Raw genomic sequence first — 16,395 nt, forward strand, 5'->3', positions numbered from 1 at the left:
CACAGAAAGTAAAGTAGGTTGTGCGGTATATGATACTGAACTTAATATTTCTTATTTATATAATCTCAATGACAATTATGCATCTATGTTTGGTGAACTTGTTGCCATTAGGCAAGCGATTATAATTTCAATTAAATATCATTTAAAAAAAGTATGTATATTTTGCGATAGTTTACAAGCCATAAAAGCTCTGAACTGTAATGTAACCACCAATTTTTAAATGCTGAAATCCATTATATCATTAGTAATTCAAATATTGAGGATATTGTAGTTATTTGGGTACCTAGCCATGTGGGTATTGTAATAAAAAAGCCGATTTGGCAGCTAAAACTGCTGTAACAACTGGTACTACTCTGAATACTGATCTTACACCCAATGAAGCACTCATGAGAATAAGCAAAGCTCTCTGGTATGAGCTGAAAGAGGAAAATTTAGGTTCATGTAAAGATTGGGAAGTTGATATAATAAATTTTGTATCTATTAAAGAAAGAAATCCATGGTTCAAATCTAAAAAGTTTAATTTTAATACTTATGACACTAAACTATTGAACAGACTATTAATTGGACGTACATATGGAAGAGATTATCTTAGCAAATTTAAAGCAAATATTTCAGATCAGTGTAATGTATGTAATACTATAGAAACTGCTGAACGTCTTGTTTTCCATTTCCAAGTTTGATGGAGTGAGAAACAAATATAACATTTTCAATAAATTTAATACATTAAGTGAATTATTTTATATGAAGAATGTGGATAATTACAATGATTTATTATCCTTTTTACATGAGACAAGGTTAGACAAGGTTCTATAGTTATTATTTTATGTTGAAATATATATAAGAAAATTACTCAAAGAAATATAAGTAAGAAGATATTAAATAATTGGTTTATTGCTTTGCTTGTAAGCATTTTACTTTGTTCGAATTTGTTTTAACTTTTTGTATGTGTTACTTTTATTTCGCGGCATATGTTAAATATGTATTAAACTTTAAACTAATAAGTAAATGTTTAAAAAGGAAAAAAAAAAATAAATAAAAAAAAATGTATAATCAAAAAGTCAATAAATAGTTAAAAAAAAAAATTGGAAAAGAAAAATTTACATTTTAAAAAAATATATATAACTATTATATATTAAAGTAAAAATGTATACTAGGTTAGGTTAGGTTAGAGTGGCTGCCTCCGCTGTCCGAGCGGAGACTCACGTAGGCCGTTGTGGCCCGTTGTGCTACCACGCGGGGGGCCCCTATTTCCTATTACCCTACTTTCGAAGAAGAGGAGAGTTCAGACCCCAGTGAGGCTAAACCAGCGCGTTTGCCTAATGAAACGCAAGATATCGTTTGGGTTTATAGATTCAAGCTCCGCAAGGCACCCAAGAGTGTCTGTGGAGGCATTGGTACCTGGTTTTTGACAGTGCGGGACAGTGGCACAGATAGTGATCAACGCTTTCTATCTCCTCCTCGTCCCTACAGCTGCGGCAGAAGTCATTTGTCTGCAGGCCCATATAGGCACCGTGAGTGCCCATGAGACAGTGACCTGTAAGAAGGCCCACTAGTGGGCTTATAGAGATACGGTTTAACAATATCACCGATCGCGATCTCTTTTCATCCAGCTTAGGCCAGATTTGCTTGGATATACTACATGTAGGTTCCCTCGCCCATCTGGCGTTTGCCTGATCCGTGAAAAGAGATCGCAGGCGGTATTTGCAAGTGTTTAGAGGAGGGCTGGCCCAACTAGCGGAGGTTGTTGTTTGCAAGTTGGTGTCTTCCCTAGCTAGCTCATCCGCAGCGCAGTTTCCTGAGATGTCACAGTGGCCAGGAACCCATATTATGCTTAGGTTGCAATTTTCAGCTAGTTTGTTGAGGGTTTCTCTGCACTTCAATGCCACTAGTGACGAGGTGTTACTGCATTGCAGGGATTTTATGGCAGCTTGGCTGTCAGAGAAAATTGAAATAGAATTGGTTACCTGCAGGTTAGCAAGATAGCGGGCTGCTTCCCAGATAGCTATGAGTTCAGCCTGAAAAACACTGCAGTGATCAGGTAGGCGAAAGCTCTCGCTTAGATTGAGCTTCTCCGAGAATATCCCGCTGCCGACTCTGTTGTTTAGTTTAGAGCCATCTGTAAAAACGGAGATTTCGTGTGATCCCGGCTCCACGCCGTTTGTCCACTCGTTCCTCTCTGGGATTCTTGTGGAAAATTTGTTGTCCCAGCAAGGGGGCGATGTTGTATGGTCCAATTTCAAGAAGGTTTCGGGGACTTGCTTCAGGATCCGGGTGTGACCAAACCTGCAATCCCTCCATGGTTCGATAGCGTTGAGCCTCGCCGCGTTGCAGGAGGCACAGTATCTACCATATAGATCAGTTGGGAGAAGGAATAAATATGGTTTCAAGAGCTTTGGTGGGAGTGGAGGGAAGGGCACCGCTGGTGAGCATTGCCGCCATCCTCTGCACTCTCGTTACTTTACTCTTGTTAGATTCGATATCGAGTGCCGTCCACCATACGGTGACGGCGTAGAAGAGTATGGGTCTCACCACCGCCGTATAGATCCAATGGACTATGCGTGGCTGGAGACCCACCTTTTTCCGATTGCCGACTTACAAGCGTAGATCCATTGTGGCTTTCCTGGATCGTTCCTCCACATTTCGCTTCCAGTCAAGCTTGCTGTCTAGAATAACTCCGAGATATTTAACCTCGGTAGAGATTTTGATTTCCTTCCCGTTTAGGGACGGGAGGGTAAATTCCGGTATACTGCGTTTGCGGGTAAAAAGCACCATCTCAGTTTTTTCACTGCTGATGCTGAGTCCGCATTCCATAGACCATGTGTTTGTTAGATTAAGAGCATTTTGCAAGAGTTCGCCAAGCACCGGAAGGTGTTTGCCGGTAACTGTCAAGGCTATGTCGTCGGCATATGCAATGACTTGGCATCCGATGGGCTGTAGTATAGATAACAGAGCGTTCACCGTCAGGTTCCACAGTAGAGGAGAAAGAACGCCCCCCTGGGGGGTTCCTCTGTTGGTATACCTTATTAACGATGAGCTGCCCAGCTCAGAGATAATGATTCTCTTGTTTAGAAGGAGCTCCACGAATTTCACAAGAGGCTCTTCCACCCCTAAAGAACGTAGAGATTTTGTGACCGCTGCTGGGAGAACGTTGTTGAAGGCTCCTTCTATGTCGAGAAAGATACCCAGCGTAAATTCTTTAAAGGCAGGACCCTTCTCTATCTTAGTAGTGATAGCATGTATGTAGAGCTGTCTCTACGGATTTGCTCTTAGAGTAGGCGTGTTGGTTGTTGGAGATTAGTGCCTTATTTGCCGATCGTCTAATGTAGGCGTTCAGCAATCGTTCTAGAACTTTTAGGAGGAATGAGGTCAGACTTATTGGTCTGAAATCTTTTGGACTGTTGCCCGATATCCTGCCTCCTTTGGGTATGAAGACTACCTTTGCCTTGGTCCATTCCGTGGGGATATAGACCAGGTTGAGGCAAGCCTTGTAGATTTTAGCTAGCAGCGGGCTTATAAGATCGCTTGCAGCTTGCAATTCAGCGGGAAATATTCCATCCGTTCCCGGAGATTTGAAGGGTTTAAAGGACTTGAGTGCCCAGATAACTCCTTTTTCGCTTACAATGTGGTCCTGGGGTTGAAATGGCACTGGGTTAGATTGCGTGTTTAAGATGTATGGTTGAGATCTGCAGCCCGGAAAGTGAGTGCTGATCAGGGTTTCGAGAATTTCCGTACTAGAAGTGGCGATTGGCCTCTGAGACTTCTTCGATGTCATTAGTGAAGTTCTTCCAGGAGTCCCTTTTGGCCTTCTGGATTAACTTCTTAAAAGATCTTAAGGCTTCCCTATAATGGGACCAGATTCCCGTGCGCTTAGCCTAGTTAAAGAGTTTTCTGCTGTTTTTCCTCTGCTCGGAGATTTCCTGGTTCCACCAATAGGGTTTCTTTTTACCCCTCACCTTAATCTCCGGGCAGGCCACTGTGAAGGCAGCGTTACAAGATTTGGTGATAAGATCTACTGCTTCTTCTATTTTTGACGCAAATGTTGTGTCTAAAGCCGGAGTCATTGGTGCCGTATGTCGTATCGCTGTATCCGTATCCCTAACGTAATCAGCTGTTTATCGTTACGATGGTAGACCAAAACCCAATTGGTTGGCTACGATACGGTTACGACCTTAGCGGCACCAATAATCGATTGCATTGATTCTCATAAGGTTGGTCGAATCAGCTGTTAAAAGGTTCCCGATACGGTTACCGATAAAGCACCAATGTCTCCAGCTTAAAGGAGGCGCTTCATCAGTTGTTAGCGGTAGGCTCGGCCTACCGTGAGAAGCGTTCTTTAGGAGAGTAAGGGACAGGACTTTTTTATAAAGGTTCCAGTCCGTACGTCTCCCATTCCTGTAAGCCACCCTAGGCGGTGTACGCAAGAGCAGAGTGAAAATGATATACATATGATCAGAGTGGGAGTTTTCGTTGGAAACTCTCCAATTTTTGACAAGGTCAGAGAATGCCCCAGAAACTAGAGTAACATCTAGAACCTCCTTCCTGTTTGAGGTGATGAAAGTTGGTTTGTATCCAGAGTTGCATATACTTAGATTGTTACTTATAATAGAATCAAAAAGAGACCTACCCCTACTGTTAATGTCGGTAGAGCCCCAAGCAATGTGATGTGCATTGGCATCGGCCCCAATTATTATCGGGAACCCTTTACTGTGGGCCTCCCGTACCGCTTTGCAGAGCCGGTCCTGCACAGAAGTTGGGCGATCGTGCGATAGATATGCGGACATCAGCCAGATTGTTTGCCCTGTAGCTCGAGGCTAATACAGGTAAAGTCCTCGTCGCTAAAAAGAGATATTAAAATAAATACTAGATTTTTCTTTACTAGAATACAAGATCTGATTCTACCTGTCACGGGCGGTGTCACCAGCCGGTAATCCTTAGAAAAGAGTCCACAGACCTTGCTGCCAACGACCCAAGGCTCCTGGACTAGAACGACGTCCTCATACGTAGTGCTGAGGCATAAGATTAGGGCAGCCGAGGTTGCCTTAGAATGGTGCAGGTTTATCTGCAGTACCTGCGCGCCCGTTACGGTTCGTTTGCGGCATCGACGTCCATCCTCTGCTGATCCGCATCGTCAGATGCCTCCTCTACGATAGTATCGTCGAATTCGGCATCCGACGGGTCGGATTCCAGCAAAAGCTGCTCGTCCATGCCCGTAAAGAACTGGCCCGCAAACTCAGATACCGAGAGTGTATCGCTCTCGGCATCCTGAGTGATGCGTGCCAGTTCGATATCGGCCCCATGTCCACTCAAGGTGGACGGGTCGGATTCCAGCAAAAGCTGCTCGTCCATTCCCGTAAAGAACTGACCCGCAAACTCAGATACCGAGAGTGTATCGCTCTCGGCATCCGGAGTGCTGCGTGCCAGTTCGATATCGGCCCCATGTCCACTCAAGGTGTTGCATGGGTCCGTGAGATTCATTGTGGCGGTTGCGGATTCACTCGATGCGGTATCCCCGATCACCAGATCCTCCGGCGCGGTGGCGGTCCCTTCCCCAGTGCCATGGGCAGCAGATCCACTCGGGGTGTTTCTGTCTGACCCCTCGCCCTGAGGTACAGGCTCACCCTCGTCCGGTGTTTCCTCCTTCGCACCATCCCGTCGAATTTTCAACGTGATGGAGTAGAAGCCGTAGCTTAATACTCCACCACATTCGTCAAGCCAAGGGAGAGAAGCCTCGTTTATGATGAAACCAACATAACGCTGCTTCGCCCTTGTTTCGCCGACCCGGACTATTCTCCAATCGCTCGAAGGTAGCCCCGGATTCGACTCCGCAATAGTATCCAGGATCTCGCCAGGATCCGCTATGCCGTCTGGGACTCAGGCCCAGGCTCTCGGTCTGTTCGGAATTTCTTCCACACCGACCGCATCCAACCTGGCCCCAGGCCACAGCTGTCCTAGCGAAGCTATGGCGAGTTTGTAGAGCTTGCACGAGCGCTCATCGGCGCAGGAAACAAGCTTGACCCTACCCTGGTACCAGCCGGCATCACGGATAGTGGGAGCCGGCCCCGGATGCTTGGTCATGATGTCCTTAAAGATCTTGAGAAGGCCGTTAAGGACATCCTTCCAGTTATCCGGGGTCATGTTCCCATCCGGGTGACCGCGGTTCAAAACCGCCAGCGTAAAGTTGGCCTTAGCCGCTTCGCTGAAGGTTTTGGTCAGGGCAGGGGGAGTAGAGGTCGAAGGCCGGTGCCTTTTGGGATCGCTCGAGGCATTTCCCATGGACCTTTGTCTCTTAAGGGCCGGCATCTTCGGGTCAGAAGTTAGTTTGGAGGCAGAAGAGGAAGGGATGGGGTTGTTGTTGCTGCTCTTCTTGGCAGCAATAATCTTCCTGGCCCAGGCCAGAGAACTTTTTTGCTCTGCCGTCAACTTGTCGCTGGGAGAGTTGCCAAGTTTCTCAACGAGTTTGACGGCATTGCGAATGTTCCGCTGGTTGCGGACCGATGTCGGGATTCGCTTATTTGCCTTGGAACCCTCAAGGGGTTCAGCCGGCTTGCGAGGTAGCTTTGCAGCGGTGGAGGCAGTACTTTTGTCCGTGGAGGATTTAGTGCTGTTACCAGCCACCTGCTGACAAGAGGTGCCCGGTACGGGCGTTGGACGGGCCTCCTGTGCTTGCTCAGTCGGACGTTGCTTTCCCTCTTTGGGGCTAGCTTTGCCGGCTGCTGCGGAATTGGACTTGCCCTCAAGGGGTTTAGTTCTTCCGCTAGCTTGCACAGGTGGCCGACGATTTTTTTTTTTTTTGTTGCCGTGAAGGCCTGGTCGGCGCCGTCTGTGCGGTTCCCGACGAATTGTTGACTTTTTTAATGCCTAGTCCAAAGGCGGCATCTTTACCCGGGCAGGGATCCGAGGCCAGGTTTTTGTTGCTCATTTCAAATCTTGTTCGTTAGCTGCCTACTAAGGTGAGACCGTTCGGCAGCCTGAAGTTAAAGGGATAGGGGAAACAATGCGGTCGACTGCGGTAGAGCCCCATGCCGCAGCAAGTCGCCGTTACTCCCGGAGGTGGACCGGTATCCGGGATGTATACTAAGATATAAAATTTTCAGAAAAAAAAGTGGAAAAAAAAATTAATAAATAAAAATAATATACATATATATATAATTAATATATATTCATTATAGGTTTGATAGCTAAAGTTATTTTATGTCATATAAGGGTTTTTCATGTAAAGTATGTATCTTTGAATTTTTTGTGTTCTTTGATTGAAAGATATTCATTTAATTTGTATGCCGCTCACTCTTGAGACCATCAAACAACTTTCCAATGGAAGATTTTGTATACCTGCCATGCAACGTTTAATGCGGCAGTTACTGACGAACGTACGTACCAAAAACGTGTCAGCTGACACGACCTATCTTATGAGTGTGCAATGTAAACGAAAACTCGCCGACGTGCAACGCCCGTACGTACGTAGCCCGGAACGTAGAAATCAAAACAATTTTGATTTTTTCCGTAAGAACGTGTCAGCTGATCGCTCTCTCACTAGACAGAGTTGCCTAGTAAACTTTTGTGCGCTAATTTTTGACCGTCTGCAGTTTTATGCAAAAACACCTAATTAAAGTTTGAAAAATTGTGAAAATAATTCGAATTAATTATGTAAAAGTGCAGATTATAAATATGTAATCTATTTATATTTATTTAATATTAATTCCAGCCTTTTACCACATCAAAAATTAAATTGGAAAAAGTTGATGATTCCATAAACATGCATGCAAAATGGTCAATGGCAACATTGCTTATCTGTAAACAATACACACATAAATATGTTATGTACATGTACACAGACGCACACATTGATTCCTACGGGCTTGAGGGTTCGGTCAAACGTGTTTCGTACGACAAACGTCCGTACGTACGGCAGACGTTGGTCGGTAATTGCCGCTTAAGATATCATTATTTATCAACATTTTGAATATTTTGTGCTCATGTCATGTTTGCATATTGTTGACGTATATACATATAATCTGACTTTCGGATGGCCTTGATATTAGTGAAGGATTGGTCAGCTGTTTTATTTGATGGTGTACACGTGTATAATTGTGGAAATTGTTGTAATTGTTGTACTTCACGATTCAATCGCAAGAGAAGGAGTTCAAGACGCATTATATAAATTGTCAACTTTTTCCTAATACGGATTTACATAAAAGAAATTATTAAAGGAAACTTTTGTGCGACGGTTATTTACTTTGTAACATGTGTTAGCTGCTTAGGCACATCTACATGTTGCAAGTATTTTACCCTTATACGTTTGTTAACCTGGGGGCCTACTCTGTATTGCGATGCGAAAGAAAAAATACGCGAAATCGCAAAATCGGTACTCTGTATCTTGACATTCGCATGTATATTTTGACTTTCGCATTCACATTTAGCCCATTCGCAATTTTTCCCCCTTTTCGCATTGCCGGCACTCTGTAAAGCGAAAGCGAATGTCAAACAGCATTCATTTTCGCATTTTTCTTGCTACAAGTAATAGGCATTCGCATTGTTCAAATGTGTAGGTATTAATTGATGATTTTATAAATTGATATCTTTATATTCATTTAAAAATATATAGGACAACTAAAAAAACAAAACAAACACAAAAGCAACAATTTGTAATCCTAGTGGACTTAAAATACATAAATAAATAACGATTAAATCGAAACCACTTTTTTATAAAGCATTTCTATTTGAAATCATGTCATTTTTTATTTGTTCTCTGATACAACTAGCAATATTTCCCATTCTATGATTTTCCACGTTTTCTGTATTTATCACGTTCACTTCTTCCAGTTCAATTTCTGAACTGGGAGGATTTCTTCATTTAAATCAATCCTTTCTTCATTTAAATCGTTCCATAATGCTACAGAATCCTTTTTTTAATTTGTTCAACAAAAATTAATCGTTTGCCGAAATTGTAATCGCCTTGTTTCTTTTGTTCTCTTTCTTTGAGTTTGGTCAGTGATGCATACTCAAGCAAAAAATTAGCGAAAAATAAAAAAGGGACATTGTTAGCGATGCGATAGCGCTACAGAATTCCAATTACCTTTCGCATCGCAATTTATTTTCGCATCGCACTGCCTTTCGCATCGCAATACAGAGTAGGCCCCTGGAGTTTTAAGAGGCAATTTAAGAGTCCTCTTGCCATTTATTGGAATTGAAAGATTCAGTTCCCAAAACAGGAAAAAAATGTCCGATTAGTCATTGTGGATAAGTAGTACACAATCCGATTAGTTGCGGAGCTTCTAACACATTTTCAACGGATTTATAGACGAACTTACGGCACAAAATGGCTGATAAGAGCAATACAAAGCTTTATAGCTACAGCTTGTTGTTGTTGTAGCGATAAGGACACTCCCCGAAGGCCTTGGCCAGTGTTATCGAGTTGAACGATTGTTATGACCACATGCAGATCTTTGTTTTATCTCATGGAATTTTATTTATGATTTATTTTTTTGTTGTATGAGTGAATAAATCAATGTTGTTGTTGTAGCGATAAGGTTGATCCCCGAAGGCTTTGCGGAGTGTTATCGATGTGATGGTCCTTTGCCGGATACAGTTCCGGTACGCTCCGATAACAGCACCATTAAGATACTAGCCCGACCATCTCGGGAACCATTTATATGACCACGTTAAACCTTCAGCCCATCCTTCCCTCCCCACCCCAACTTCCATGAGGAGCTTGGGGTCGCCAGAGCCTCGTATGTTAGTGAAACAGGATTCGCCGCGGATAGGTGAAGTTGACAATGGGGTTTGGAGAAGCTATATATTGCGCTGGCAACCTGAAGGGTTGCGCTACACAACCCCTTGAATCTGGTATTTTAGTCTCCTCTTCCTTTCGACATTTTCGGTCTGGAAACCCTAGCTACACAACCCATTGAATCTGGTATTTTAGTCGCCTCTTACGACAGGCGTACCCACAAATCACACACAGAGGCATACCTACGGCGGGTATATTCTAACCCCCTAACCCGATTGTCCAACCCTATTGTGAACCTCGCATACCCGAGGAGAATTCCCTTACAAATATGAATCCATCATACACATATTTAGTTTCTAATGATTGGAAGGCGGGGTGGCTTAGAAGGTTCAATGTGTTAAAATTCCGTCGTTCCTGAGATGGTCGGCTAATACGTTAATGTTGTTTTTTATCAGAACTTATTGGATCTATATCCGGCAAAGAACCATCAACATCGATCACTGCCCAAGGTGGCCAGCATCAAAATGAGCCTTACTTATTTATGGATTGCCCCAAAGGGAAAGCAATGAAATGCTGAATAGTTTCCCTTAAATTCCCAGAGATCTCGGCATCCGCACAGACAACTGATGGTTGCTGCTCCGAGTCTTATGACTCTAAGGGACATCTCCAAAGAGATTCGGCACACAGGAAGTCAGCCGTCTGAACGAACGGGGCATAAAAAGGCCCTCAGCCTCGTGCACACTCGGTAGGGTGAAATCTTACGCCAGAAAAATTTCCAGCGAACCTCGTTCTCAAGGCTCATATACGAAACACGTAGTTGGGGAAAGCAGACTTCGCAAGAAGACGCGCTTACTCTGACACAACTTCGATCTGGATATTGTAATATGCTTAGCTCTTATATGCATCTTATGAAACCAACTATGATTGTGGCATTGCACAAGATGCTAAAATTAAAAGTAAAGCTTATTCCAAAGACAAAAAAAATATACATAAGTTCAAAAGTTGTTTAAAAGCAGTAGCTTTGCCAAAGATCGCCCTAAAACGTACCTACATATGTTTGGAAGAAAGAGAACCTGTTTTCATAGCCTATATTATATGTATATTTATTTATGTATTTACGCATGTACTTGCTTTACAAATTATTGCAATAATTGCATTGTTTCGAACAACTAACAATCATTTATTTTTGAAGGTAAAAATCAGATTAATGTAAAATTATATGTTTGGAGTGACGATACTTATGTATATTGCTAGTTGATATTCATATTGTGTTATTAAAAGCAAAGAGATCACGCATTAATTCAAATCTTACTTTTGCTTTTGCCAAAATTACATTTTTACTAGCACAAAAATAAATATCTCTATACTATGAGTAGTTAGAAAAATAGTTTAACATGTCGTATAACAGTTTGGTAAAATCCGCTTTTTAGGGAAGTAATATGAAAAATATTGTTGCAAAAAGTTGTCTATGCTATTGTTTGTAATGCGTCTACTACTAAGACAATACAATTTAACAGTATATAAAAACTTATACAATTTCATATTTCTCAACAAATAGCATAGTTTCGCTCGAATATTTAACTGGACTGTCATCATCAACAAGTAATACATCAGTGGCTTTAAGCGCAGCATATGGAGTTTTGGATACAAAGTACACCTAAAGGATGTAGTGACAACACAAAAAAATTTAGATTAATTATGCACACAAAGGAACAATCATATCTACGATATGGACGCATAAAAACAGTTTGCAAATGACAATCGATTAAGATATAAATTTTTACTACATACCTGTAATGGAAAGAAATCGCCAGGTATAGAAGAATTGCAGCTGAATTCCATCGAGCCAGATTTATTATTAGCATCAATAATAGGAATATTCCATTGAAGTATGTGCTTGCGTTGATCGTAATTATAAGTGCCATCGTATTCAGCAACAGATGGTTGAACATTCATGCTGTTTGTAAACAGAATTTAGTAGATTGAAATAGGATAGCAAAAAAATGTAGTTTTTGAGATATATCTTGTAAGTGATTTTGTGCAAGCTATACATATTACCCTTAAGAATTTACTTCAACAAATACAAAAAAAGATGTATAGCGTGTATCTGTAATACTTACGGCAATGGTATAGTTATCGACACATCCTGCAGCTCCAAATGTTGTGCCTCTAATTCATATTCGATATTAACATCACAGCCACCTTCGCCGTTTTCAGATGGCCAGCAATTGACTGCAAAAACGGAAAAAATTATTTACTCATAAGTGGATTCAACATAGTAAAAGTGTATGATATGAATATATGTATTTACTTGTCAAAGGTATTGCAGCTTCATCCTGCGTAATGAAACGCCACTTCAAAACTCCAACATCAGTATTTAATGGAAATGGTTTAGCTGGATTTTTCAATCCAATTATTGAACGTGTTTTGAAAAGTTCTTTGTCCACGTTTGGGTGAGTTTGTAATTGTATACCATGAGTATCATTGTTATTTAAATGCACTTTGATGCGTCCGAAATTTTCTTCAGATATACGCAAGGTCAACAAACCAGATAACTCAAATTGCTGTAAGCCACCATCACGACCCAGACGTACAGTGAGTTTGTCCTCCATCTTGAGGTGAACGCTGAGTAATAAAATCACAAATTAGGTTTAAGAAATAAAAAAAATCAGTAAAAGGTGCACTTACCTATCAGTATGTATTTCAGAAGCGATTTTACTTTTAGCTACAGCCGCACTATTTTGTCCACTACCTGGTGCCAAATTGGAAATCTTTTCACCCTCACTCTTCAGCTGATCTACAAAGCTGTCAACATCCTTAGTTTTGCCACCCAATTTCAAAGCATTACGTGCAACAGGCTTCCTAGTGTAGTAAGGGACAGTTATTGTTATTTGAAATAATTAAAGCTTGTTTATTGTAAAAAAATCGATTGTACTCACGCAGCTTTTGGAATTGATGGTTTCAACTCCGACTCAATTGATGGAGCCGTACTGTTTGAAGAGCTAGAATTGATGCCAAATGCATCCATACTGCTGCTACCACTGCCATGGCCACCACGCCCCATCAATCCAGCACTACCACCGCGTTTGGCAGCCTCGAGACGTTGACGTTGCAACTCCTTAGCTTTCTCACGCATTTTTTGGTGTGCTTCACGCTCCTGACTCTGACGAACGGCTTGATATACTTTCTCCTCGTGTGAATCCATTTCAATAAATGTTTTAATTTGCTTTAAATTTACACTTTCGCGATATCCCAAAGCAACAATTTCATCAAAAGCAAAAATCAAGTTAAAAGCATTTTCAAGAATCTCTTTTTCATCCAAACTATGACAATACTCAGGAATCTGGGAAGAAGAATATTAAAGCACTTTTCTGAATTAACACAGAAATAATAATATATGCTTACAACTTTAGAGAATAGTCGCAGTGTCTCCAAATCCTCTAAAATATTACTTGCTTTTGTTGTGATAAGCAACATATAAAGCTTTTCCATTGGCTGGTAAACATATCGCACAGATTCGGTTTCCACATATGTATGTTGCTTCCCGGACGTCATTAGTTTGGGAAAAGCGGCAAGCAAACCCTCAATACGCGCTTTCGTCATCTCCACAAACTGGCGTGATATAATCACTGTTGTTTAAAGAAAATACATGTTTTTACTTCATGTCTACATATTTGTTTTTATTACGGAAAGCCCTACACATACCTTTTCCATTCTTTGTACACACCGCCGCAGCAATCAAAACCTGGCGAGGAAGCACACACAGAGTAAAATTTTCAATGCTAAACACACACCAAAATTAAGAAATTATTAAATAAATTTACCATGTTGGTGGGAGCTTTCGGATTCTTTGGAGGAACTTTGAGCTAATATAACACGATTTTTGTAAAAGTTTTATTTTTCTAGCTGACGTGTTAGATTAGTGAACAATGAAAATGTCAAAAATTTCAACCCGAAATTTCCAGTTGGACTGAAAATCGAACTATCGATAGCTGGTCAAAAGTGCTGTGCTTTGTGGGTTCACAAATGACCCATACCTATCGAATAGAGTAGTTCCTTTCTTTCATGGCGGAACCAGTAATAGTTTACTGCGGGATATCAGCTGGTTAGTAGTTTTTAATATCATTTGACACTTCAACTTCCTGCGCATAACGATTTTGAGATTAGTCCATCGATTTACAAAAACAAAGTACATGGAACTTTTATTTATGTTTGTAGGTATGTCACTGTGCTGCCAGCTTGTATTGTTCCGCATTCGTTTTTTATACCACGCTTAGACGACGTTTACACATGCCCTACTAATCTACAATAAATAGTCAATCTACGCGTTTACATATGTTCCGTCCTTAGGAACTAAATCATTTTCTGCCAAATTTTCACATTTCTCTTTTACAAGCCAACCTAATAAAACCGCACTGCGTTTTTTAGCGCACGCAAAGAACCGACGTTTTTTGCCCAAACCCAAATAAGCATGCGTTGCGACAATGTAAAGCATGTGTGCAAACGTCAAATCTAAATGTCACGCAGAACAAAAATTGGAATTCGCGTTGGGTTTTCACGCAGCAAATTCAATTTGAGTTGCTCTCATACAAGTTGTATGTTCATGAGACATTTTTGACAGAAAATGACTTGCGTGCGTTTATATTAGGTTGGCTTGTTATTTTGTGCTTCCAATTAGAGATTACACTCTAGAGGTGGAACTTTGTTTATGAAAAAAATCCGCATCTTTAAAGGCTCCATTACTGATACTTAGCATATACTTGGCTTAGCTTGCGAACTGTCACTTACAGTTCTGTTAAATGAACATTGCATGTTACTGATTACTCAAAACTTAACTTGACTTAGAAGTCTGTTGAATTTTGATTTTCTATGTAAGTTCTAAGTGACATTTCCATTTTGAGATGCCATTTGTTTGATTCCATTTCATTTTGACATTTTGTCATACAAATTGACATTTATTTAAAAATAAATTTCAACGCTGACTATGATGCCAGATTTTATGCACCAAGTGGAGTATAATCGTGGCTAAGTTGCCAAGTTTACGCCAAGTCAAGTCAAGTCTATGCTAAGTATCAGTAATGGGGGCTTAAAACTTGTTCATAATTATCAATTATCGCAGTGGAATATTTATATGGGAAATCTAATTATTTCCGCGAACATTCCCGTTATGTCATGTTTCTGCGACCTTTTCTGTCGTGTATGGTGGTGTTTGCTAGTTGGCGCAAATGTTCGCCAAAAATCAAAATATTTTAATTTTTATCGAAGAATTAAAAGAAGCAGATCCTGATGCTGTCTGAAAGAGAACTAATGTTCGGCCAAAAGTTCGTATGGTGTATGGCCAAAGCTGCGAACAAGATTGCGGATTGTTCGCGGAAATGTTCGTGTCGTGTATTTGGCGCTTAATTACCGAAAATTAATATAACATCGATATATATGTAAACTAGGTCTTACACATGGTCTAATCTACGTTAAATTAACAATAGATGATATAGGAGTTCATATTATTGGTGGGATTATTTTCGATTTATATTCGAATAAACGAATAAATTTATTGGTTTCAAATAATTCGAATAATATTTCTTCGAATTCTTTGTTCGTTTATTCTCTTTTATTTATTCGAATTCCTTTCCTTGTTATTTGAATAGTGCGCACTATTCGAATAGTACTATTCGAATAGTAAATTTAAAAAAAATCTGTTTATCTTGCGCTCATCGCTTATACCATGTTTCAAGTATACATGGTTGGCTCATTGTAAAGTAACAAAATATGTCTATTCAAATTGTCAAAATCTGTGTATTGGTTTTGGTGGGAATGGTATGGAATGGAAACATAAAACTTAGCAGTTTTTGTGTGTGTAAGTAAAATGTTGCCAATGTGTTGGTTACATTTTGAGTTTGCCATCTCCTTTTGACAATCCCTTCGACCATGCAATGACATAAATAAAATCAGCTGATGAGATGAGCCAACCTGTATAATTGAACCATGGCTTGTACATATGAGCATGCAGATGTATGTATACGTACATATTTTTATGTGTGTATAGATGCATACGTGCATATATTTTTGTTTGTTTGGGGTTGCTTTGTTAATATTCATTTATTTAGTAGCATATATTTACGTAACCAATGTTGTACTTGAGTCTTAAGATAGAAATATGGGGGTCGTTTACCACTGTACTGATCATAGAACTTTATTTATTAGTAAACAGGTGTGTAAATGCTCTTACATAATGGGACATGTACATATTTACATACATATGTATGTATATGGGAAACAAAAATTCCTACCATATTAATCTTATTAAAATATGTACATGTACCATTATGTATGAACATTTACACACCTGTTTACTAATAAACAAAGTTCTGTGATCCTTACAGTGGTAAACGACCCCAATATTTCTAGCTTAAGACTCTAGCACAACTTTGGTTACGTAAATATATGTTACTAAATAAATGAATATTTACAAAGCAACTCAAAACAAACAAAAATATATGCACGTATGCATCTATACATAATAAATATACGTACGTATACATACATATTTTAATACGATAAACACCTATTATTACCTAAAATTAAACTAAATTAATAAAAATAAAATAAAATAAAATCAACTAAAACTAGGTAAAATAAAGCGAAAATAAAACAAAATATACCATAAAATA

The 16,395-nt window shown here is 40.2% G+C and overlaps 1 protein-coding gene across 1 annotated transcript; it reads right to left on the reverse strand.

Annotated features, from left to right (window-relative positions):
• Positions 1 to 10,818: 10,818 nt before the first annotated feature.
• On the reverse strand, positions 10,819 to 13,705 carry deltaCOP (coatomer subunit delta). Its single transcript, XM_067783709.1, has 9 exons — positions 13,552 to 13,705; positions 13,433 to 13,472; positions 13,133 to 13,356; positions 12,667 to 13,070; positions 12,416 to 12,589; positions 12,039 to 12,352; positions 11,848 to 11,959; positions 11,519 to 11,684; positions 10,819 to 11,384 (listed from the first exon to the last, which is right to left on the reverse strand). The coding sequence occupies exons 1-9, from the start codon at positions 13,552 to 13,554 to the stop codon at positions 11,256 to 11,258; spliced, it is 1,566 nt and encodes a 521-aa protein (XP_067639810.1). The 5' UTR covers positions 13,555 to 13,705; the 3' UTR covers positions 10,819 to 11,255.
• Between the last annotated feature and the right edge of the window lie 2,690 nt (positions 13,706 to 16,395).

This window comes from Eurosta solidaginis, chromosome 4, assembly GCF_040869045.1.
Source record: "Eurosta solidaginis isolate ZX-2024a chromosome 4, ASM4086904v1, whole genome shotgun sequence".
In the NCBI taxonomy this organism is placed as follows: domain Eukaryota; kingdom Metazoa; phylum Arthropoda; class Insecta; order Diptera; family Tephritidae; genus Eurosta; species Eurosta solidaginis.